The 26,234-nt window shown below is 45.4% G+C and overlaps 1 protein-coding gene across 12 annotated transcripts in view; it reads left to right on the top strand.

Moving 5' to 3' along the window:
- Positions 1-25,142, top strand: part of IHO1 (interactor of HORMAD1 1) — a 68,974-nt gene extending 43,832 nt beyond the window's left edge. For all 12 annotated transcript variants that reach the window (XM_089518021.1, XM_089518042.1, XM_089518052.1 and 9 more), the window contains 2 exons: positions 18,405-18,508; positions 23,328-25,142. In XM_089518021.1, the coding sequence (XP_089374147.1) occupies positions 18,405-18,508; positions 23,328-24,395 (1,172 nt within the window). In that variant the 3' untranslated portion in view covers positions 24,396-25,142. The remainder of the gene's footprint in view (positions 1-18,404; positions 18,509-23,327) is intronic.
- The last annotated feature ends 1,092 nt before the right edge of the window (positions 25,143-26,234 follow it).

Here is a 26,234-nt window from a genome sequence, read left to right as displayed (position 1 = left end):
TTAATTCACTGAGGTTTGGACATAGGACTGTAGCCTGAAGAACTTTGGACATTGGGAAGTGCTGTCCAAATATTGCATGATAACAGTGAATCACTACAAAGGTTTAGTCTCCTTCCACATGGCCATCTAGACTTCTCCCCACACTTTCTGATACCCTTCCTTTTCAGTAGTTATCATGAACAAAATTCCAGATTTTTTTTGTTAAAAAGTTTCTGGAGTTTTAAACCACCAAATTTGGGAGAGACCATTGGCATTTGCCTTAAAGAGTCATGCTGCAGCAGAATTGTGGCATGTATGATTAAAACAAAACCAGCCACATCCAGTTTATTGTTTTCTTCATCTGCATTGGTTTATCAGTGTATAGCTGACTGCTATTAAACACTGCTGTTTGGCTGGGATTACAGAGATGGTTAATTATCTTCCCATCACCTAAACAAATGCAGCTGAGACTTGGAAAGATATCAGTTAAATGTGTCCCCTTTGAAATCCAAAGACCTTGCCTCCTGCATCTGGCTCAAAAGATGAGCATGTTTTCCTCCCAGTGAGTGACATTTTAAAGAGTGCAGCTGTCAGAGTAAGCCTCTGGGAGAAAATTGCATATATTATATCTTATTGGTAGATAGGGAGGCAGTGGGGAATGGGCTGGTGTATTAGACATCCCAGCATGACATATGGGTAATGCCCTAGTCCCTTGCTGATAAGAACATGGTGCCTCTGTTTTGGGAACATGGCCTGTTGTGAAGAAAGCAATGGTTTAGCTTATTTGAAATGCATTATTTGGAGTTGCTTCTTTTTTAAAGAAATGGAGTGAGGGTGGGGAGATGTGCAGTTCATAGGCTGAGGCTGCTACCCATTTCCCTCTGTGTACCTGTCCGTGCTGTTTGTCAGCTGTGGAATAAATTGGCAGACATGTGCCCCTTGATTAAGCACAGTGGGATCAAAAAATGGATAATAGTGTAATAATAGCGTCAGAAGACTAAGATCTTTGTGCTGCTAGGCAGAGCTGTCCATTCACTGACAGAGATTAGGGCAAGATTTTCCATAGCAGTAGCTTATTCTGTTGTCCATTATAGTCTGTATTATTTGCTATCCTATATATCACATGGGCCAAATATCACGTCTTTACCTCGTCCTCACATTGAGTAGGCCTAACGACAGAAGGCCCAATCCCCAGTTCTGGTGTAAGCTGTCCAGACAGCATCTGTCCAGTTTAGCATCAAACCTGCTGTATACCCCCTCCCCTTACACCAATTTTTTAAAAAGTAAACTTTTCTCTGGTTTGTCTGCAGCCCTCCCAAGCAACATTGGTTGGCAGTTTACAACATATTATGCTGTGCAGGCTGCTGCTGCAGATTGGTTTATCAGTTTTGACCCTTTGTGGTCATAATGAGGCATCCAGCTATGTGATTGATGCTGGGTACCTCATTTTCAGCCTCAGAAGCAGTGACCCACAGCATTGCTCCGGAGTGCCAGGAAATGGGGGGATGTCAGGACAGCTCTGGGGCTAGAATACTCGAGGCTGCTTCCAGAGTATTTTGGCTTGTGCACACACCACCATAATGTGTTTTGACTTTTGTTTAGTCATATGACGTTATTTGACCTTCCTATCTGTTGTTATCAGCACACACAGACATAGGCTGTTTGATGGCCTAGATCAAACATTAAAATTGGCCTCTGCTCAGGATTTTGGAGCTGCCCAGCTGAGAAGTTGACCTCATCCATCCCAATTAATTTCATTTTCACCCTTGATTTTCATGACAAGTTGACATCATACTGAATTCCACAGCATCTCCAATCCTTCCCTGCTTTGCACCTTTATTTAAATGATGGCTTATATGCTTCCTTCTCAACAAAAAATATTTTCAGGAGGACCTACTTTAAAAATAAAACAATATAATATAGAGTAAAAAAACAAACCAGAATTTAAAAACAGCATCAGATAAAAGTGCAAACTGAGTTAAATAGTTTGGGAAAACAAACACGTTTTCAGCTTTGCTTCAGATAAGCAGACAAAGCAGTAGAATATATGTGTTGGAAAACTGCTGTGAAAGGAAAAATACCTCTCACGTGTTGTTTCACCCAGGTGTATCTTAAAAACAAGTTTTACCACATGCTTTTTGTTTACAAAGGGAGTCTAGCTTTCCCATTGCATTCTTTACTGGCAAATTGGACATTTGAATTTTCTTACATCATCCCCAATCGCCACACTACAGGCAGAGTGTCCATTAAACATACAAACCAGTTTATGTGAATCAGAGTTTGTTTCATATCATATTTTTTTAATTTAAAACCTTCACTCTGACTTTCAGAAGAAATCTGCTCCTAGGAAGAAAAATAGCGTTGCTAACCACACATGCACCAGATTCCATCTGATCTTGGAACCTAAACAGAGTCAGCTCTAGGTCATACTTGGATGGAAAACCATGAAAGAATACCAGGTGCTGTAGGCTGTATTTTAGACTGGCAAAACCACCTGTAAGTATTCCTTGAAAGCCCTATAAAATTCATGGGGTCAGAATAATTTTTATTTTTTTATTTTTATCCTGTCTTTCTCCCAAAGTGGCATTCGAGGCAGCTAACAACATATACAAAACATATTAAAACAACAATTAAAATCATACAATTAAAATTGTAAAAAATATATAAAATTACAAATATAAAATTTAAAACATACAAAGTTAAAAATATTAAGAATAAGAATATGTCAACTGGAAACTTGTAGTGCTGGAGAACCTAGAAGTTCATAGAGAAAACACTTCTCTAGGCATTTGTAGGACTCCAACATGATTCTGTGATCAAATGCTAGCAGATGTTGACCATAGAGTTGCATTGGAGGACCTGAACATTCCTAGGGAGGTGTTGTCTTAGGTAAAAAGAATAGTATTTTTTTTTTATTTGTGGTTTTTCCACATTCATGGTGGTTCTTCACCCCTAACCCAGTGAACGTGGAGGGACCACTGAACACTTATGTGCTCAGTTACAAAACAGCTGGCTTTGTAATTGTCATAATTCCATAACAGTCAGAGAGAGTTGGATGGAGAGCTTTCTTTGAAGAACTTTTGCACTACTGTGTTGTTAACTGCCCTCAAGTTGATTTCTACATATAGCAATCCTATGAAGGAGAGACCTGCAAGTTATCCTGTCATCAACTGCTGCTCAGCTCTTGCAGATTCATGGCTTTTGCTTATCTGAATGTGTTCTTCCACTTTTTCCATTGCCCTCGACTTTACCAAACATTATAGTTTTTTCTAGTGAGTCCTTTCTTCCCGTGATCTGGCCAAATTACAATAGTCTCAGTTTAGTCAGCTTGGCTTATAGGCAGAGTTCAAGCTTGAGTTGCTCTAAGACCCAACTCTATAGAACTCTTCTCCAGCACCACATTTCAAATGACTCGATTTTCTCCCTGTCAGCTTTCTTCACTGTCCAGCTTTCACAACCATACATAGAAATTGGAAATACATGGCATGGGGAATCCCACTGTTGCTTCTTGGTTGCTTGAAGAATGTGTTTGTGATGAACAAACTTTTGGCCTTGAAAAACTGAGTTGGATGGTCTCCTGCTTCATTTCTTGATCCCAGGCTAAATTTCCCTACAGGCTTTGATTCTACTCTGTTTCCTATTGTTTGTATTCCAGTCGCCTATGAACCTTTGCATATGTGCATGTAAAGCAGCCTCATTGCTTTGACTGCTAACTATGCATGTCATATTTTATTTTCTAGGCAAGAAAAGGACATGCAGGGGAGATGACATTCAATTCTCAGTGCACCTTAGCATTATATATTGGATAAATTTGTAACCCAAAACTTGACATTATGAACTTTATGGGTTGCAACTGATATGATAGCCATCTTCAATTATCTGGAGGACTGGATGGTGGAGCAAGTTTATTTTCTTCTGCTCCAGGGGATAGAATTCATACCAGCAGATTCATATTAATAGAACGTTTTTGACTAAACATCAGGAAGAACAGTAAGAGCTGTTCGACGCTGGGATATGGTAGATTCTCCTTTATTGGACATTTATAAACAGAGGTTAAATGGACACCTGTCAGGAGTGCTTTAGCTGTGGATTCCTGCACTGGACAGATCCTGTCTGATTTTAGAGGCTAAACAAGATCAGCTCAGGCTAATACCTGGGTGGGAGACCGCCAATGAATATCAGATGTTGTAGACTATGGCCCGTTACAAACAGGCCTTTAAGTACGGACTCAGTCCATACTAGGTTTAGGAAGGGGCAGTGCTTCCGCACCCCCCTAACCCTAGTACAGACTGAGTCCGTACAAAATGGCGGCTCCCCTTCCACATGGGGGCCGCCATGACGACGTCACAACCGCACCGCCTCTATACGGGGTGGCGCGGACGTGACGTCGTCGCTCTGCGCGAGGGCACTTAATGCACCCTTTGCGCGGAGCAGGAAGGAGCTTCGTTTCGGAGCTCCTTCCTGGTTTGCGTCGCTGGGCGCAGCCTTCAGACGGCTGCGCCCAGCAATGCAAGGGAGAAAGGGGCCAAGCGGCCCCTTTCTCCTCCTCCCCACTGCCGCAGCGTGGGGAGTGGCGGATCGGGGCCTCAGCAGCTGCCGTTCTGACCGCTGAGGCCCCGATACACCAGGAAAAGGCACGCCTACAGGCCACCCCAAAAGGGCGGTCTGTAACGCGCCTATATTTCAGAGGAAGGAACTGCAAAATCACTCTGACTATTCCTTGCCTAAGAAAACACTAGGAAATTCATGGGATCACCATAAGTCGACAGGTGACTTGAAGGCATATATGCATACCCATAATGGGCTGGACTAGATAATACTTTGGGCACCTTCCAGCTGTAAAGTACAATAACTGATCATGCTGGTTGGCTGATTTCTGTGGACAACATGACACCTGAATGATCCAAAATAACTGTCACTGAAATTCACATTTAATACATTATTTGTGGATGTAGCCAGAGCATAGACAGTCTTTATATATTAGTTACTGGTACTAATCACAATTGTAGGGATTTTTAATAATAATAATAATAATAATAATAATAATAATAATAATAATAATTTGTTTTATTTATATACCGCTATTCCAAAGATCATAGCGGTTAACAGCAAGTAAGCTAATTAGCAAGTAAGCTAATTTGCCCCCAACAGTCTGGGTACTCATTTTAGCGACCTCGGAAGGATGCAAGCCTGAGTCGAGCTTGGGCCCTTTTGCTGGTCTTGAACTCGCAACCTTGTGGTTTTGAGTGAATGGCTGCAGTACAGGCATTTAACCACTGCGCCACCAGGGCTTTTAGTTTATACAATTATTATTATTGTTATTGTTGTTGATAAAACTGAATGTGTGAATAATCTCTTGGCCTCAGTACTGTTATATATCTACATGCTACATTAGCAATAATGTTTATTCCTTAATCATTATTATCGCTGATGAGGGGATAATCTTTAATAATTAGATTTAACTAATGCAACTTATTCAGAAATAGCAAGGGATAACACTTCTACAGAGAGGCTGTAGAAGCACATGGCAGGTATATTCCTTAATGCTTAATGTAATGCAAGAACTTAGGAAGCTTATATACTGAAAGAGATCATAGGTCCATGTAACTCACTGCTGACTACATTCACTAACCAGGGTTTCAGACAGGATTTTCCCTCTTCCATTGATGAGATGCCAGAGACTGAATTTATGTAATGAGCATGTGTTCTGCCTAGAGCTTGGAATCGTTACTTTTTTCATCTATGGTACCCAGAATCCCCCAACTACAATGGGCACTGACCACGCTGGTTGGCTGATTCTGAGAGTTGTATTTTAAAAGGTAACTTCTTCTTCGTGGTCTCTGCGAATCATATAAATGGGTTTCACTGCGCCTGCGCAGTGCTGTTCGGAACCTACTGGAATCACTGGGCAGAGTTTACTCTGCAACATATTGAAACTTTTTGGCGGTAACTCCGCCCACCCGTTATAAGGCCCCTGCCTTCCCGCTCTTTTCCCCAGTTCCTTTTTTCCGCCGCGCTAGCTGCTTCAGAGGAACCTTCGCTTGCTTTTGCTTGCTTGGAATCACTTTCGTTTTTGACCTCGGACTGTATCTTGACCATTCTTTGTCTCCCGCCCCTGGTAACTTCGCTGTTGACTTCGTTTTCGGATCTCCCATCGACTTGGCGACTTTGAAATGCCTGCGGCTTTCAAGAAGTGCGACATTTGCAAGGGCAAGATGCCCGTTCAGGACCCGCACTCCACCTGCCTGCTTTGCCTTGGTCCAAGTCACGACCCCAAGGCTTGCGCACTCTGCAGATCCCTCTCTTCCCAGGCCCGGAAAAACCGTGAGTCCCGGCTTACTTCGGCGATTGCCCTGGGGAAATTGCAAGAAAGGGGTCCGCGGTCTTCTTCTGTCCCGCCTCTGCCGCCCCCCGCTTCATCTTCTCGGGCAAGTGTCTCCAGCGTGGGATCGGGGAGAGCCGCCGTCCCCAGCGTGGTGTGTGTCCCGGCCGGGACTCCTTCCACCACCTCCGATGTGGCCCGTGGCTCCAAACCGCCCAGTGCCACCGACAAACCCTCCAAGCGCCCCCATAAGCCATCGGGGACTGAGGGTACCGAACGGGCCTCCAAGCCAAAGGAGGGATCGGAGGGCCCCCGTTCCAAGGAGGCTCCCAAACCGGAGGTCCATCTCGCCTCGCCTTCGTCCTCCAAGGCATCCAAGGGACCACGGCATGCGATGCCTAGCGAGCATACCGAACCGGTTCAAGGAGCAAGGTCCCCGAGGCCTTCATCATCGACACCGACTGCTGTCCTCCTGGACCTCCCGGACAACCCGTTCTTCCCATCGGAGGACACTCCCAAGCCTGGGAAGAAGAGGCACCATGACAAGGCTGACCGTGATCCGGCCCCTAAAAAGGCCAAGCCCTCCAAGGATCGGCCCACCACCGACCCGCCGAGGGCAAAGGACAAGGAGCGCTCCCACTCCAGACAGGCCCGCGCCTCCGCCTTGCCAGCTCCATACCAGGAGCCGACGCCGGTAGATCAGGCGACCCCGGTTACATCCCTGCCTCCCCCGGCCTTGGACTTCATCCACGGGACGGATGACGCCCCTCGCTCTCCTGTTCATCGGTCTCCTTCCCATCCGGCGACCGATGATGAAGGTCACTTGGCCCACATACAGGGGATCCCGGACCTCTTTTATGACGTGCAGTCGCGCCGCTACTACATGTCGGTGCCGGAGGACAGAGCCCTGAGGGAGTTTACCAGGCTGAACCCCCACCCCGTAGACCGAGCCGACCCGGCCAGATCGGTTCCTACCGTGTCGGTCTACGAGAGGTCATCATCGCCGTCCCGTAGACGCGAGAGGTCGCCGTCTCCACTTCGTACTCGTGAGAGGTCGCCGTCCTCATCCCACAGACGCTCCCGATCATCAGTGGACTTCGCCCGCCCGAGATCCCAGGTCAGGGTGACGGACCCCCTCTCCTCCGACCTGGATTCTGAAGACGAACCGCTGCCACCTTCGGAGGCACCCTCGGACGAGGATGTCCTCTCGGGTTCGGCCTCCCCTCAGAGGATGCACAACCCAGGGCCGTCTTCGCCGTCGGACGACGTCAGGGCCTTCACAGAGCACGTGGTCAGGATGTCACGGGCCCTTGACATCGAGCTCGCAGCCGCGGGGGACGATGCAGAGGACCCGGTCGAGCGTAGGGTGCATGGACGGGTCCCCACTCCGCCATGCCTTCCTCTCCTTCCTTCTCTCCAGACCATCGTGAAAAGGTCCTGGGATGCTCCGGCCGCCCTATCGGCACCCTCCCGCAAGGTCCAATCCCTCTATAGGGTCGCCCCGGCGAGTTGCTCCTGGTTGGCAGAACACCCCAGACCAAACTCGGCCATTGTGGAGGGAGCCCAGCACAGCTTCGTTCCGAAGCAGGCTACTTCCCCTGTCGACAAAGAGGCAAAGAAAATTGATGGACTGGCAAAAAAGGCTTACTCGGCTTCGGCTCTTGGGGTCAAGGCCGCCAACTACACCGCCTGCATGGGGGCCTACATCCAAACCCTCATGGAACGGATGTCTCCCATGGTTCCGGACGTCCCAGATGACATCCAGAGGCAGCTGGTGGAGATCAGAGACGAGGCGCACTCCATCGGAAGCTGGCTAATCACCACTTCCAGGAACATGGCGGACTGCTCCGGGAGGTCCATGTCAGCTGCCATGGCTCTTCGGCGCCACGCGTGGCTCAGGGCCTCCGACCTCAACCCGACGGTTAGAGCGGCCATTGAGGACATGCCGCTCGACGGGACCGGCCTCTTCCACGCCGAGACCGACGACCGCCTGAACCGCAAGTTCAGGATGAAGGCGGCGGCGAAGAAGCACGGCATGTCCTCAGCACCGGCTTCTCCGTTCCGGAAGCGACAGCGCCCGTGGCAGCCGCAAGGTCAGTCACAAGGGACCTTCTCCCGGGACCGACAGCCCCAGCACCAAGGCTCTCAGAGACAGCGCTTCCCTTCGCAGTCTTCCTCCTCCTCTGGCCGTCGCACCTTCCCGCCTCGGTACCGCAAGTCCCGCCGGCAGGATACCGACCAGGGGAAGAAGAGAGCCTGAAGGGACGCAGCGCGCTTCGTCTCCCCTTCACCCCTCTTCTTTTTGGACATCTTGAGGCCCTATGTTAACGCCTGGGCTTCTATAACATCGGACTCGTGGGTCCTTAACATCGTCCGTAGGGGTTATGCCCTCGAGTTCCAAGAGCTCCCTCCAACTGGAGCCTTCATGTCCACTCCCCCCTCGGACACCCTTCTCGACGAAGTGCGCACCTTGCTTTGTAAGGGGGCAATCTCCCCTTTGCCGCCCGACCAACATCCTCGGGCCTTTTTCTCCAGGTACTTCACCGTACCTAAAGCGGATGGTGGCGTTAGGCCCATCCTGGACTTGAGACAAGTGAACTTCTTTTTGAACTACCGTCGCTTCCGAATGGTAACCTTGGCCTCCATTCTGCCTCTCCTCCACCAGGGCCTGTGGTTCGCGACTGTCGACCTGAAGGACGCCTATTTCCACATCGGGATCCGAGAATCCCACCGGAGATTCCTCGCCTTCGCTGTCGGCTCCGACTCGTACCACTACAACGTGCTCCCGTTCGGCTTGGCTACGGCCCCACGAGTCTTCACGAAGTGCATGGCACCGGTGGTGGCATACCTTCATCAGAGGGGCTTCTTGGTTTTTCCCTACCTGGACGACTGGCTGTTTGCAGCCGAATCCCAGGAAGAGCTACAGGAGGCAGTCTCATTCGCCTTGCACCTCTTCGATTCCCTCGGGCTGGTGGTCAACAAGGAAAAGTCCCACTTCACGCCGACCAGACAGGTCAAGTTCATCGGGGCCATCCTCGACTCCGACAACTGCCTAGCCTTCCTTCCTCCGGACCGGTTTCAGGCCCTGGCTACGTCCCTCAGGCCGTGCATCTCACACAGAAGGATAAGAGCCAGAGACGTCCAAGTCGCCCTGGGCCACATGGCATCGACGACATTCGTCACCCCCTGGGCGAGACTGCGTCTTCGTCCTCTCCAATCCTGGTTCCTCTCCGTCTTCTTTCCGTTGGAGGACCCACCTTCAAAGTGGCTCACGGTACCCAGACCTATAGCCGCTTCCCTCAGATGGTGGCTAGACGGCTCCAACGTCTGCGCCGGGATGCCTTTCCATCAGCCCCAGACACAGCTGACGCTGACAACCGATGCATCCCTGGAGGGATGGGGCGCCCACCTGCTCGACCTTGTCGTCAAGGACAGGTGGTCCGCACAAGACAAGCTCCTCCACATCAACGCTTTGGAGATGCTCGCAGTGGAGAAGGCTTTGAGGGCATTCGAGTTTGCTGTCTCAGGAAGAGTGGTCCTCCTGAGAACGGACAACACCACCGTGATGTACTACATCAACAAGCAAGGTGGTACCAGGTCCAGGACCCTGCTCGACCTCACGCTCCGCATCTGGGATTGGTGCATCCAAAGACGTGTCCTCCTCCAGGCGATTCACCTTCCCGGGGAGGACAACGAGCTGGCAGACCGCCTCAGCAGATCTCCATCGGTATGCCACGAGTGGAGGCTCCATCCCGAGACGGTCCGCGACCTCTTCGATCGGTGGGGAACCCCCCGGATCGACCTCTTCGCGACCAGCTGGAACAGCCACTGTCCCCAGTTCTGCTCCAGGAAGCGATTCGACGGATCCCTTGGAGACGCATTCGCTTTCCTTTGGACGGGGGAGCTCCTCTACGCCTTCCCTCCGTTCCCTCTTATCGTCAGGGTGGTGTCCAAAATGACAACGGACCGCTCGCAGGCGATCCTGATCACCCCGTGGTGGCTGAGACAACCGTGGTTCGCATCCCTTCTCCACCTCTCCGGGAGATGCTTCCTCCGCCTCGACCCCCGTCCGGACCTGCTGTCGATCCAGGACGGACGAATTCTCCACCCGGACATCGAGAGCCTGCCGCTGGTGGCCTGGAAGATCCGGCCCTGACCGCCTTGCCCGAATCGGTTAGGACGGTGATCCTGGCTGCCAGAAAACCTTCCACCCAGCGTTCTTATGCCCTGAAATGGAGGAGATTTTGCCTCTTCCTTGACCAGAAGGGCTTGTCTCCTGCACAGGTTTCCACTCCAGTGGTGCTGGAGTTTTTGATGGCGCTTTTGGAGGAAGGGCTGTCCCTCACATCCATCAAAGGCTACCTTTCTGCCATTTGTGCTAAATATCAGTTCGGGGGGAGGGTGTCTTTCTTTAAGGATCCCTTGGTGAAGGGCTTTTTGAAGGGTTGTGCCAACCTATATCCTCCTGTGTCGGTACCAACACCGGCTTGGAGTTTGGAGTCGGTACTGTCCGCTCTCCAATCCAAGCCCTTTGAACCCATGGCCACAGCGGACTTGAGACTGTTGACTTGGAAAACCGCTTTCCTTGTGGCCATCACCTCTGCCCGTCGTGCGGGCGAACTCTGTGCCTTACGGAGGGACCAACCATTCCTGAGGTTCCACAAGGACAAGGTGGTCCTCCGTATGGACATCACCTTCTTGCCGAAGGTGGTGTCTGCTTTCCACGTGTGCCAGGACATTGTGTTGCCCACTCTAGCATCCGATCCGACGTCGGATGAGGAGCGACGCCTCCACTCCCTTGATGTCAGGAGGGCGCTGGCGTTTTACCTGGACAGAACTGCTGCCTCCAGCCGGTCCGAGAGACTCTTTCAATGCTACTCGGAACCGAAGAAGGGGTTGCCCGTGTCTACGCAGAGGTTCTCCAAATGGGTGGCTAGTACCATCCACCTCTGCTATGAACTGCTGGGCAAACCTCTCCCTGGCAGGGTTCGGTCACATTCCACAAGAGCTGTGGCGGCATCCTCAGCATTCCTGTCTGGGATTCCTTTGGAGAATGTCTGTAAGGCTGCTGTCTGGTCCCAACCCCTCACCTTTATTAAGCATTACAGGTTGGACACCAGGGCCATCCGAGACGCAGCTTTCGGGAGGGCTGTGTTGGTCTCAGGGTTGCATTGATTGCACTACTGATGTATTTCTGTTATACAGTTTACACTGTTTATACTGTTGAATGTTGATTTGCACAAGTCCTATGGGATCGGTCTTGCATGACCTCTGTTCCCTTCTCAGGTTCAGCAAACTTATTGCTATTTATCTGTGCATGAACAAAAGACTGACTCTTTATGGTTCAAGGTGTTTATTTGTAATAAATATACCTTTGGTTTACCATAGCTTTGGTCTCAGGACACTCCCTCCGCCACATACCTTAGCTTGTCAGTCTAAACCCATTTGTATGATTCGCAGAGACCACGAAGAAGAAGGACAGGTTGCTTACCTGTAACAGTATTTCTTCGAGTGGTCATCTGCGAATACATACAAATCCCACCCGTCCGTCCCCTCAGTGTCCTGCTCTCATTGGCTCTCTTCCTTCGCCTGCTTGGCGGAAAAATTGCGGAACTGGGGAAAAGAGCGGGAAGGCAGGGGCCTTATAACGGGTGGGCGGAGTTACCGCCAAAAAGTTTCAATATGTTGCAGAGTAAACTCTGCCCAGTGATTCCAGTAGGTTCCGAACAGCACTGCGCAGGCGCAGTGAAACCCATTTGTATGTATTCGCAGATGACCACTCGAAGAAATACTGTTACAGGTAAGCAACCTGTCCTTTCCCATGCTCTGGCTCTGCCACTGAGCTATAGTTGTTGTTGTGTTGTGTGCCTTCATGTCATTTCTGACTTATGGTGACCATCATCGGGTTTTCTTGGCAAGTTTTGTTCAGAAGGGGTTTGATATTGCCATCCTTTGAGGCTGAGAGAGTGTGACTTGCCTAGTGGGTTTACATGGCCAAACCAGAACTCAAACCCAGGTGTTTTTTTTTAAATGTAATTTAAAAAAGGTTGCCAGGTGCTCATATACACTTGAGTCGAAAGCAAAATGAGCACAGTATTAATTGGATAGGGTTGTTAGGAGAATTGCTGGAAATCACAGTAAAACTTCAAGCTTCCCATTATGACTCTAAGAATAATGTATGAGAACTGGCATTCAGATGCAGTAATCTGAGAAAAGTCACACATTTTTTTAATAAATACATTTAGAAGCCACACCAAGGGTGCCAGTGCTTCCCAGCCTGATAAAACTAAGGGCCCATTCACACTACCAAAAAAAATCGGTTCTCAAACTGATTCAATCACGTGAAGTTCATACTCACCCCGAATCTCACACAAGCGAATCCGAGGCTTGCACACCCGTTCCGTGGTAAATGGCCCCTAGCGCGGTGTTTTTGAAATCGGCGCAAATACCGTTTCTTTTGGAAAAGCTCGGGTCCTGGGAATGAGAACTTGGCCTCGATCATGATCGAGGCAAATTGAGGGAGGGATTTAGGTCAGAGGGTGGGCAAAGGGCAAGGCATTTCCTCCCCTCATTGGAGGGGAGGGGGAGGAGGAAAGAGCCCTGGGAAGAAGGGAGCAAGGGAAGGCATTCTTTATCGAAGGAGCCTCTTTTCCCTGCATCCCCTGCCCAAAGCCCTCTGTCGCTGGGCATTCCTTCCCTTGCAGGAGGAAAAAATTCAGGTCACGAACGGAGCTCACGTCAGGCAAACCCCCCCCCCCCCTTTTCAAATTCAAACAATTTTTTTTGAGCAAATATGCACATTGTTTGTATTCCAGAGGCAGATAGAGCCGGGCTTGCACTTTATATCCTTGGATCTCCTTGCTTTCTGCAGAGGGGGAAGCTACAAATGTTGCAAACAATCAATGTTACATTTTTAACAATTTTTTTTGAGCAAATATGCGCATGATTTGTCTTCTGGAGCAGATACAGCAAGGGAAGCAAAGGGAAAGCTAATGTTGCTTTTAAAAGCATAAAAAAAATGCATGGCAATCCCATCCTTTGCCTGGGACAGGGGCAGATCTGACCCAAAAGCCCACAGGTTTATAAAAAGAGAGAGAGAGAGAGAGGCATCTCTCTCCCTGCTTCAGCCGCTGAAACCCCTGTGCCTGGCTCTTTAAAAAGGGAGGACACTTTCCACGATGCCCTGCAAACGTCACCATGATGATAGCTTGATTGGCAGCAGCCACCTCGCCAGCAGACACAGAATGCATTCGATTTCTAATTTGCAGGTCAAAATGCATTCGATTTCAAATTTGTAGTGGGCACTTGCTAACGGAGCGATTCGGGGGAGGGGCATCCGGATCAGCCCAGTTCCTTCCAGGTCTTTTAGACCAGTATGAATGGGGCCTAATAAGCCCAAAAGGGATTGTGGATGGGCTATTAGTGCAGAATCTGTCATTCAGCACATTTAGTCGTTTTGGGATATGAGGCAAAGAAGGCTTGTATTCTGTTTTCAGTCTGTAGGCTTGAGGAGGAACCTATCAGCCCTTAATAGGAATAACTGCAGTGGAGGAAAGGAACCTTTTTAGTTCAGGAAACTCATCTTAGATGTTAGCAGCCAAATTTTTAATGAGACTTTCACTTTTTGTCTAGTTTTTGAGCAAGGTTGATGTAGGGTCAAGTAATAAGCTTGGCTGCAGTTGTGGAAACTGTGACGAATCTAACTGCTTCTGCCATGGAAAACAGTCATGTAAGATCTTCAAAACTAATAATAGGAAATGCTGGCATTGTAATAACATAAAAGACGGTTTTAATCATAAGTGCAAGTACTATACAAGAGCAATGACCTTTTAGAAATTATGGTAAATTCTATTCATATGAGGAAATTATGAATTCTGCGCACAAGTTTGCTTGCTAAATTATGTGAAGGAAGCAGTAGGGGGTGTGTAAACAAGAAATGGTACTGAATATGATAAGATCTAGAAGAAAGGCTTTTGAAAAGTACTGCAGCTTCTCAAATGTCCTGTCAGATCAGGACATTGCATAGCAGTGGTTCTTAACATTTTATTTACCAGGTACCCCTTTTAAATAGCTTTTGTTGCCACAGAATCCCAAGGTTTAACTCAAGATGTATGTAATAATAATAATAATACCTGAACACTGAACCATTAACAATTACACCATCCCTTGACCTTACCCTCAGAGGCACTGGAGGGGGAAGGAAGACTTTTCTCCTATTTCTTCCCCCCTTTTTACAACTGGAGCAAGTTGAATGGCAACACACAGACCCAGCCAGCCAGCCAGCCTTTAATAATAATAATAATAAAATAATAATAATAATAATAATAATAATAATAATAATAAACAACTTTATTTATAGCCCGCTTTTCCTGGGAGATCAAAGCGGGTTACAACAAAGTACTACACAATGTACAAATTTACAAACAGTATCCACATAAAAATCCATATCAATACATCAGATTATTAAAAACAAGATAAAAATACAAGATTAAAAACCACAACAATAACTAGCTAAAAATGCTCGTGTAACAGGGAGAGAGGAGGAATCACAGCGTCTGGGGGAAAGCCTATTGGAAGAGAAAGGTCTTCAACTTCTTCCTAAACAGGTCAAGGGAGGTAACCGAGCGGAGCTCATCAGGAAGGGAGTTCCAAAGCTGCGGGGCTGAGATGGAAAACGCCCTCTCTGCAGTCACGGTATACTTTGTGTCAGGAACCCTCAACAATTGCTTCCCAGCCAATCTGAGAGCGCGGGGCGGATTATATGGGGAGAGGCGGTCCTCCAAGTACCCTGGGCCCAAGCCATTTAGGGCTTTATAGGTAATAACCAACACCTTGAATTGGGCTCGGAAGCGAATAGGCAGCCAATGAAGATCTTGCAAAATAGGTGTTATATGGCTAGTCCTGGAGGAACCAGTGACTAACCTAGCTGCCATATTCTGCACTAATTGAAACTTCCGGGTTTGGTACAAGGGTTGCCCCATGTAGAGTGCGTTACAGAAATCCAACCGAGAGGTCACCAGAGCATGTACCACCGTTTCAAGGTCCCCCCGGCCCAGAAAGGGTCGCAGCTGGCGTATCAGCCGAAGCTGATAACAAGTGCTCCTGACCGTCGCATCCACCTGAGATGTCAGGTGGAGCAACGAGTCTAGAAGCACCCCCAGACTGCAAACAGAGTCCTTCAGGGGGAGCGTGACCCCATTCAGGACAGGTGGACAAATTTCCATCCCTGGGCCCGGGGAACCTATCATGAGTACTTCCGTTTTCTCTGGATTCAAGCTGTTTTCCCTCATCCAGCCCATTACTGACTTCAGACAGGCATCTAGAGGAGAGATGCCATCCCTGGTCACTGCATCAGTCAGAGGCACAGAGAAGCATATTTGGGTGTCATCAGCGTACTTTGCCTTGGCTGCTGTCACATGGCTGCTTCGCTGTGGGGAGGAGGTTGTCTGAGTAGCCTTTAAGCTTTCATGGATCCCCTGTGAAGACATTGGAGCCCCATAGGGGTCTGCAGAGCATAGGTTAAGAACCACGGTTGTACAGTCTATTAAACATGTCAAATTGATGGCATATGTGTAAACAAAGAGCAGAAGGGCTACACCACTTTCTGTCTCATAGTTTATGAGCTATGTACAATGCATGTATTAATTTGTTGATTTGGTTTTTTTAATCCTCCCTGCTTCCAGAGATCTTAGAGCCAAAGACTTGTTTTTTTATTCTTTCATTTTCACAGTAAACCTGTCAACTAGGGACCTTATCACACTAGCGAAATCCCACTCAGAAATGGGATTTAAATTAGATTTATTTTTTTAAAAAAACAGCAAGTGTGGAAAGTTTATCACATGACATTCCTGCAAACGTGAAATAACGCGAAAATAAACAAAAGGTAAAATGGAGAAAAATGACAGCTTTTTACTTTCAGGAAGTTCCAAAAGTAAAAAGCTACACTTTTTCTCCGTTTTACCTTCAGTTTATTTTTGCGTTATTTCACGTTTGCCAGAATGTCGTGTGATAAACTTCCTTCATTTTTGGGTTTTTCAAAATTTAAATCTAGTTTAAATCCCATTTCGCTAGTATGATAAGGTCCTAGGTTAGGTTAACAATGGTTTCCAAGTGGTCTTCAAAGAAGAACGGGAATTTGAGTCATCTCTCTCTGCTGGTAGTACAGCTCTAACCTCTATTCTCTATAATATTAGAAGTGAAACAACACTTAGCACTGAACAAGAATGCCTCTGAGAGAACAGTAGTAATAGAGTTAAATAGGGTGGTGTTAGGGTGGCCATAAGTTGGAAATTACATGAAGGCACACAACAACAATGTTTGAATTTCTCCCCTTGTCTACCTATCCTGACACCTCTGTGGTGTAAACTGATACTCTTAGGGATGATTTTTCCCCACCTCTTTTCTACCCACCAGAACTCCCTCAAATCACCCCTGAAATTAAGATAGATTAGATCAACATCCTGAGTAACTTTCCTATCTTAGAATGAAGTTCCTGTGATAAAGCCTTTCATTTGTTTCTGAAAGCCTTTGGTGTAACTGCTGCATGCACTCTATCATATCATTTGTAGCCTGCATTTCTACTTAATAGATCAGCACTGAAGGCAGCAAACAGCAGTCAAAGAACATAATAAATTAGACTAAAATCCCACATTAAGAGAATTTAATATTCTAACCATAAGGACATGTGTCCTGTCAGAATTAAGCTTCCACTTATTATCCCTCGTTCAGGGGCTCCTCTGGGTACTAGTTCAGTCATTCGGAGTTTCCTGATGTCTGGAAGGGAAAGAGAAGACATAGTTGTGGAAAGGGAAGACAGGTTTTGTATTGTCCACAATTATGACATAGCTCCAGATGCCTGCAGCTAGATTGGAAATGGCCCAGACAGAGGTGAGGGGCTAGAATGCCCTCTGGGACTGTACAAAAAACATTTGTGGATAGGCTTGCATCCCACCCTGACATTGTCCTTACCTTCTCAGTAGGGAAGACACTTGGGGTAGAGGAAATTCCCAGTGTTAGGGAGGGCCTAGGGAAGGGAATTGAGGAGGTGGACATATTTATCTGGTGCCTAGAAGTATTTTAGGATGCAAGCAGCACAATGTACCAAAATGTGTTCTTTGCGCAGCTGTTTCTGTACAGCGGAAACCAATTATAGTGCCCCCACACTGCTTGTGTGTGCTCTGCCATTTAAAAACAAACAAACAATTCTTCCACAGAAAAAGTCCAGATTCGGCATAAAGTACAGGCAAACCTAACAGCCTGAATACATTATGTAAAACTGCATAATTTATAAGAGCTGCACTAGTGATGGGGAGAAATAAGGAACTATATCACCTGCTTCTGTGCCACATTCTGGTCTGACCAACAGAAATCTTGTTGAACCACTCTTTGCATTGCCTATATATAGGGATTGACGGTATAGTATAATCAGTGGCATCACTAAGGGGTGCAGCCTGCACCAGGGGTAACGTGAGTTGGATTCTATTCTTGCTGGGTGTAGGTAATGATTATATGAGGGGGAGGTGACCTTTGCTGACTCGGATGATAAAGTGGTCACCTTTGGAAAGACTATGCTTTTTGTTTTTTGTGGGTCTTTCGGGCCATGTTCTAGATGCTGGCAAAACGTCAGGAAAAAACTCTTTTAGAACATGGCCACATAGCCCGAAAAAAACACAAAAAACTATGGATGCCAGCCATGGAAGCCTTCAACCTCATTATGCTTTTTATTAAGTGATTTTAACAAATATATAACTTTTAGAACTGCTAAATTCTTGACTTTGGCCTTAAGACTGTGTGCAAAGACCAAATGTGATGTTTGTAATATTCTTGTAAAATAGCTGTTTGTTAATTACAGTAAATTTTGTGTAACATCTGAACAACACAGTGTTCATTATTTCTTGGTTTCATGTCAACTCAAGCAGCACTGTGTGTTTTCCAGCCCTTTCTATTAAATGTTGCCGTTAACTTCACAATCTGCAGTGACCTCATGGCTGTTTCACTGAAAGGTCCCATTTCACACAAATTCTGTTTCAAAACCCTGAGTGACATTTTATTTTTATATACAGATGACAGAATAAAAGCGATTTCTATTGATTTTTGTGTCTAGTGCAAGAAACTTCTCAGTCTCATTATGGATTGATACTGAAAGCTTTAAAAGAGAGAAATGAAATGGAGCAGACATTACTAGGAATGGAGAAAAGGCTTCAGGATGTGAGTGTGAAAACTGTTCTCTTTTATTTCACTGAACTTTGCTCCTGCTTCTCCTCTTCTTTCTTTACCAAATGCAGACTAATTGCCAGATTGTATCTTCAAAGAATCATCTGGACATTTATGATATAATTAGCTGTAGTGCTGTAGGAATCTTGCTTCCTGAAGCCATTCCAGTCTAAGCATATGTTGGCTGGGAAAGCAGCCAGCATCTGGAATGTTGGACTGGGATACGGGAGATCTGAATTCAAGTCCCTACTCAGCTCACTGAATGACTTCTTAGATCCTTCACTGTATGTCAGCCTAACCTATCCAACACAGTGGTTCCTAGATCAAAAGTGGGAGAGATTATTTAGGAGTGTTGTTGAGGTTGGCGACATCCAGTACGGGGGGAGGTGAACTGCCTTGCCCTCCCCCTCTGGCTTCTCAGCTGCCCAAACCATTGCTGAGGTGGCAGTACAGCACACTCACCCATTCACGGTCTGGCATGTCTGCTCTCTGAACAGCTGCACTGGACCCTGAAAGCATGCCGCCCACCATAGAAAGACCTTCAGAGTCCAGCAAGGCTGCTCAGAAAGACCTTCAGAGTCCCTACCGGCTGCCTGATCTTGGAGGCACTGGACCCCTAGCAGTTGCTGTTACTGAGGGGGGCGGTGCTGCAGCCTCTGAAAGGCCCATCAGAGCAACTGCTGGGAGAGAAGGAATGGAAGGCGACACCCTTTTTCGCTTGCCCAATAGCCATGCCAATCCCTCCAACTGAACCACCCCACTAATTGATACCCCTCCTCTGGAGTGTCACCTGGTGTGGTGTGCATTCCCTGCACCCCCCCTAATGACACCTCTGTTTAGAAGAAAGTGTGGATATTACTGCAACAAATAACTGCTGAACTACTGAAGGGAAACAACAGTCTTGCAAATAAGTCCAGAAAATATTTTAAGCCCACTAGGATGGCTATTATTACCTGACTTGCCAATTAACATCTATATTATTTACATCTGTGGTCAAGAAGAAGAAGCTGTTTGCATCTTTGTTGCTTTTATTGAATCTGCCCTGGGTAGTCAAATGAGTTCTTATTTTCAAGCCTGAGATGAAATATATTTGCTATGAGAACCAGGTGAAACAGAGGGGCAAGGAGTGGCCAGAAGCCGCTCCCGGCCCAGTCACCCAGCAGCCATGGCAAAAACATGCTGCAGCCCTGATGGTGCCTGCTGCCACGGTCCCAAATGGACCATGGCAAGAAGCGGAATAATTCCAGTCTTTTTTGGGCTGCCGTGGCACAACCTCGGCATGGCTTCCTCACGGGTTGGGGACGTGTATCATATAATCGCCATGCCCCCAAGCTGCATGGAAGCTAGCTTTTTAAGCCTGTCTGTTTTGGGCTAAAGGCTGCGTCCACACTGCAGAAATAATCCAGTGTGATAGTAGCTGCCATGGCTCAGAATTTTAAGAATTCTGATATTAATATAAAATATTAAGAATTTATTTATTTGTTTAAGTATGTATATGCCACCTTTCTGGGTTAATATCCCAAGTCTAATCACAACATATTAAAAGTTAACTTCATATAATGGAGTGGATATGCATCTGAGGAAGTAGACTGAAGTCTACAAAAGCTGATGCTGCCAACTTCTTTATTTCAGTTAGTCTAGAAAGTGCTACAAGATATTTCTACATACTGATTCTACAGACTAACATGGCTATATTTTTGAATTCCTTCATTATTTCATGTTACAGCCAGTAAAATCATAATCTATAAAACTTAATCATATTAGGAGAGCAAAGGTAAGTATTATCACCATATTATGTTATGTTATTACATTCATATGCATAAATATGTGGGACAGAAGGAACATAAAGCAAATAAAGTAGGAATAGGAATGCTTTCTTCTTTTTAAAATAAAATTGTAAAAATGATACTAGCAACAAATACACAAATGAAGAAGAAAAGTAAGATAAATACTTCTGATCATTATCACTAGTTCAGCAAGTATTTATGGTATATAAAGGATAAGTCTGTAAGACACGTATGCCTGTTTAAATGTGCATTATTTAATGCACATTGCAATATATTTGGAAATTACTGATAAAGAATAAATTATAAATTGGCTAGGCTTTTTCCTTGGACAAGGCTACCGTAATCTTTTGTTAATCTGCAGATCAATTGTACTGGGGGGGAAACTAGGAAGAATCAGGACAATGATCAATTCTTGTTTTGGGAAAGCAGTTGTTTCTGCTAGGCATAACAGATTGGGTGGGCAAAACAATGGGTGGGTGGATAAGAGACTGAGTAACTGGCACTCTCTCCTAATCAAGTACATGGAAAGATGAGAATAAACTTAAATGAACATATTCAGGGGTAGCCATGTTGGCCATACAACAAAGTACAATAACATCCAAAATCTACAAAACAGTGAAACCTTTATTGGGCAAGCAAAATGCACAAAATAGATTGTGATATTGTGATTGTGATAATCTTCCATTATCTGAGCAGCAGATAACCTTCCTAGGTAACAAAAAAATTAATATGTGAGGAGGTAAATTTGCATTTTAATGAGGCTTAGCATCATACAGGTGATGAGAGATCAATTGCCCAGTGAGATGGCCAGTCAGACCTTCCAAGATGCTTCTCAGAAAAGGTTATAAAAAGCCTGAGAAAGCACCATAAGGCAAACTCTAAAGACTCTAAGACCATGAGATGAACTCTAACAAAGGAGCACAGAGATGCTCCTCTCCCCCCTCGTCAAGACGAGACAAAGGATTCCAAATGCCCAGCTACTCCCTGAACATCAAGGACTACAAATCTTGTCTGATCTGTGAGAAGAATTAGGAGAATATATTAGCTAGTCATGTACAGGGCTTCTGGTTACTTTTCCTGACTTGGCTGAAATGATCTAATCCAGTGGTTCCCAAACTTTGGTCCTCCAGGTGTTTTGGACTTTCACTCCCAGAAGCTCCAGCCAGCTTGGCCAACAGCTAGAAAATCTGGGAGCTAAAGTCCGAAACACCTGAAAGACTGAAGTTTGGGAATCACTGATCTAATCTGTCTGTAAATTGGAGCTTCCAGTCATGGGCCTGAAGGAAAGATGCCCTTCACTTAAGAAATGTCAGGCTGCTACTCTGTCCCTGTCATGCTCCTCTTTCATGTGCCTTTGCTCGGTCTAAATCTTCCTCAGGGTTGAAGGAGGGAAGGAACCATTTCAATGTTAGTGGAATCCCAGTAATGTCGCATTGCATTGCTATGCAAGGGAATTCAAATCAATGAATATTAGTGGCGAGTTAATTGGATAGGATAGGTGCTCTCTGGAGGTACTATTATGTTCAGCAGGAGCAGGAAGAGTGGAACCTTGGAAGCATTACATACATGATGCAGGCTTTCAAAGCTCCACTCAAGTGACTATTAAGACTTATTTGTCAGTGGGTGGAATGAAGTTTTCTTTCTCAAGCAGGCAGGAAAGGACCGGTAAGCAACTGGCTGCTCAAGGAGAATGCCATTTGTGAACCAATCCATTTATTTACGGAGATCAGGAAGAATACACTTGAGCAATCAACTTAATACAAATGTCTCATAATTTCCATTGTTGTTAACTGTCTTGAAGTCAACTTTGACCTCTGGTGATCTTATCAATGAGAGACCTCCAAGTAACCCTGTCATCAACAGCACTTCTCTCAGGTCTTGCAGATGTAGAATCATGTTGTTGTTTTTAAATTGAATCTACCCATCTGTAATACAGTCTTCTTCTTTTCCTACTGTCTTCTACCTTACCAAACATTATTGTCTTTTATTATTGTCTCTAAGGCCCTTATCACACGAGCAAAATTTGAAGTTATCTCAGGGTCAATGTGAAGGCAATGCAGGAGAAATCATGGGGTTTCAATCAAGAGCCATCTTAAACACAGTCGGGGGTCATTCCAGGGTTAGGTAAATCCTCTTTTTCTCTGAATTTACCTAACCCTGGAATGACCCTGGAGTGACCCTCGATTGTGTTTAAGATGGCTCCTGATTGCGTTTGGCGTCGTTTGATAAACAAACTTGAAACCCCATGATTGCCCCTGCATTACTTTCACATTGACCCTGGGATAACTTCAAATTTTCCTCATGTGATAAGGGCCTAACAAATGTATTGGCTTGAGCATTGGACTGTGACTCTGGAGACCAGGATTCGAATCCTGGCTTGGCCATGTAAACCCATTGGAAACTTACCTTCTAGGTAATAATAAATAATAATAAATTATTTATTTGTATCCTGCCCAATCAACGATGAATCCAGGCGGCTAACAACAGTGGAAGTACAATAAAAAAATACAATAAAAACAAACTAATCCCTTCCCAGCCCCCCCAGCCATATAAAGCAGACAATAACAATAAACAATATCAATACAGTAGCAATCAAAGGAAAACATAAGAACGTTACATGTCAGACAAGGTTCATAGAAAATCCTTTCCCCAACCCCTCAGCACAAGTCCAGATCAAAACAATATTAAGCAAATTACTATTAAGCAAATTATGCAAATTAGGATCACCATTAGTTGGGAACAACTTGAAGGCACACAGCAACAACAACTAACAAATATATAACCCCTCCCCAAATATCATGTGTGTGCACATCCTTCAGTTTGAGGGTAAAGCACTATTATCAGCATTAGTCCACTTTGATTTTTAGATAAAAGGCATGATCTATTCTAGGTTTTAAACAGAGCTTGGAAATGTTTTTGTACTGCAGTTGCATGGCCAGTGGTCCTACTGTGTTAGGGATTCTGGGAGACGTGAACCAAAAAATCATCTTTCCATGATGCCTAATTATGTTCTTTCTCTTCTACAGAAAGACACTGAAATCTCTGATCTGAAAGCCAACCTGCAATTATTAAAAGAGACTCTGGAGCAATTAACAACTCAGCAGAAGGAGCAGCACCTGAGCCTCTGTGAGCAGTTAGGCCTCATGCAGCTCCCCAGTCTTGTTGGTGAGCTGAAGACATTCATGTCTGTACCCAGAGCGCCCAGTCATATAAAGGACAATGTCTCCCAAACATCTCCAGATTTGCTATCAACACAACAATCTCATGATTCCCACTGGAGTACTTTAAATGTACCTCCTGGAAACAAGGTTATTTCTGTGGTTGCTTCTTCACAAAGCAAAGAATATGTTGACATGCAGCAGCAGAGTAGACATATTGCAGCCAGAGGCCACGATGCTAACAATGTTCTTTGCGTATGCTGCCCCAGTGCAGCTTTTCCTACAGGAAGCTCTGAGGGATGTTGGCTACTTACTCAAGACCTCAGTCAAGCTACACCCATCAGGAAAGTAGTTAAGAGAGACAACCGGGCAAATACTAGGAGGTCTTTACAAGGCAATGCGTTCCTGCAAAACCATGCAGATGATCACAAAAATGAAGCACTACCCACAGACAGAAAGATGGAAAGTAAAGGTAGAGGTAAGAAAAAAAGAAAGGGAAAGCCAAAAATATGGACCCGCAGGAAAAGATTTTATTCTTCTAGGAAAGAAATAAATTGTTTGAAGTTCATCAATCCCAATATGAAGCAAGAAATAAATGAAAGAGAGTATTCTAAGTCAGAGAAGTCGCAGTGGTCTTATAGGAATCCTAGGAGCCCAGATGATTCTAACTTGGGACCTTGCACAGTTGTGCTCCAGTCCCATGAAAACACACAGTATGTTGCCAATGTGCAAGGGACGTCTGGACTTAAAAACAGAGTGGATCTTTCCAGTGCAAAAAATAATTGTTTCTGGCTAAACTCCTCTCCAGAAGGTTGTTTATCCCCAAACCAGGAAAACTGGTTCAGTCTTTTTGATAGTAAACCCTATGGTACTTCATGCCAGGAGGGAACCAAAAGATATTGCCCATTATTTTTTGATAGTGAATATTCTGACTAAAGGTGTTCTGTATATGGCAGATCTCTGTCAACATAAGATCTTTATTGTACATGTTTTTATAAAATAGTGTAAAAAATAGTTGTACATCACAAACAATAGTATCCTCCTGTACTTGGAAGTATTAGAGTACCTCTGACCTTGAGCAAAATTAAGTATTTCTGGTTCCTTTAAAAAGATTGGGCATGTTCTGACATTGTTTACCTAGGAGCATTCTCAGTCTGAGAAGACTCTCAGCCATATTTCCTGTCTTTTCATCACCACTAAAAGAAAAGTATATTATATTATAAATGATACCTTGTTTATTTTGACATCATATCTCATTGAACCTGCCCTCCTCCTGAATCCATCCTCAGAAAGAATGGTTGTTTTCCACTACAGAATCTGAGACATACTATATGCAAACAGATTTGCACATTTTATAAATTTAACAAAATGCAGCCCAGGAAATTCAGTTTCTCCCTATGCCAAGAGTCTTGAGGGAGAATTATATGTGTGTCCAGACTCTTACAGGGTTGTGGTTTTTTTTCCTTTATTAAGTTATGTCTCACTTTTCCTTTTCCAAAGGAATGCTATTTTCTCCAGCGTCTTTTTAATATTTGTTAAATCGAAAGAGGCAGCCATTGTTTACTTCATTCTGTGAGGAGGACTGGTTGTGTGGGTTTGAGCACAGGAACAAAGTCAAAAGATTCAGTTGCTTTCTTTATGGTTTGTCTGTTTGAAATGTGTTGATTTAGCATGCATAATAAAAGTTGCAAAAATACTGACTTTAGTTCTTAATGAGCTACCAATCAGTTTGGGATTTTTTTTCCTTCAATTTGCTGCCTGTTGATGTGACACATATCCCACAGCGATGTGGGAGAACACCACAAGGAAGCAGCTCCCATGTGACTTGGTGTCTATGGGATGAGCTCTCTGTGAAGAGTAATTTAGGAGAAAGCATGCATGAGTGTGACAAGAACTCTTCATTTCTCATATCCACCAAATAATTCCAGCAACTCTTTGCTCCTATAGCAACCCAGAGAAACACTAGCTTCATCTCTTCCTTGGAGCTGTTTTCTACTCTGGTGAGGGTAAGGTCCCCTTTCTAAGGCTCCCTTGGTTTCAACAGTATCTGGTCACTCCATCAGCCATTTTCCATATCTGGGACGGGAACAGCATTGCCATTTGACAGACCTTTTTTGCCATCGGCATTAGAGGTTTGATGGACTCAAAGCCGCAGTCTGGTGTTAGCTTTTAACATACCATATATTTGGGGGGGGGGGGTAGAGATTGTTTTCCCTATATCTTTCAGTGTCCACTGTACAGTCTCTGTGCTCTGAGATGGTTAACAGTTTATACCTTATTAAAATAGCCCAACATGTTTTAGCCTATATGAAAAAAGGCCTTCAGGGGTGGAAAAACAACCATAAATGCAAATGGTCAGCAGTCTATACCTTATTAAAACAGCCCAACACATGAGAAAATGCCTTAAGGGAGAAAAACAAACACAAGTACAAATATATTGTGGGTATTAAACAAACCAAACAACACTAAATTAGGCCATATAGGCTTAAATGCTTTGGGCTATTTTGATAAGGAATAAACAGTTGACCATCTCAGAGAACAAGCTTGTAATTGTTGCTGTTATTAACTGCCTTCGACCCCATCCCAACTTATGTGGATGAGACATCTTCAAGACTCCCCATTCTCCACTGCTCTGCTTAGGGCCTGTAAGAAGGTCCACGTACCCGTGACCTCTTTAATAGCGTCCGTCCATCTAGCATGCAGCCTTCTCTTTCTATATCCTTCCACCTTTCCTAACATTATTGTCTTTTCCAGTGAGTTGTGCCTTCTCATGAT

Source organism: Sceloporus occidentalis, unplaced genomic scaffold, assembly GCF_023333645.1.
Source record: "Sceloporus occidentalis isolate IW3139 unplaced genomic scaffold, rSceOcc1.0.p SCAF_1, whole genome shotgun sequence".
NCBI classification, from domain to species: domain Eukaryota; kingdom Metazoa; phylum Chordata; class Lepidosauria; order Squamata; family Phrynosomatidae; genus Sceloporus; species Sceloporus occidentalis.
This window is presented reverse-complemented; position numbering and strand designations above follow the sequence as displayed.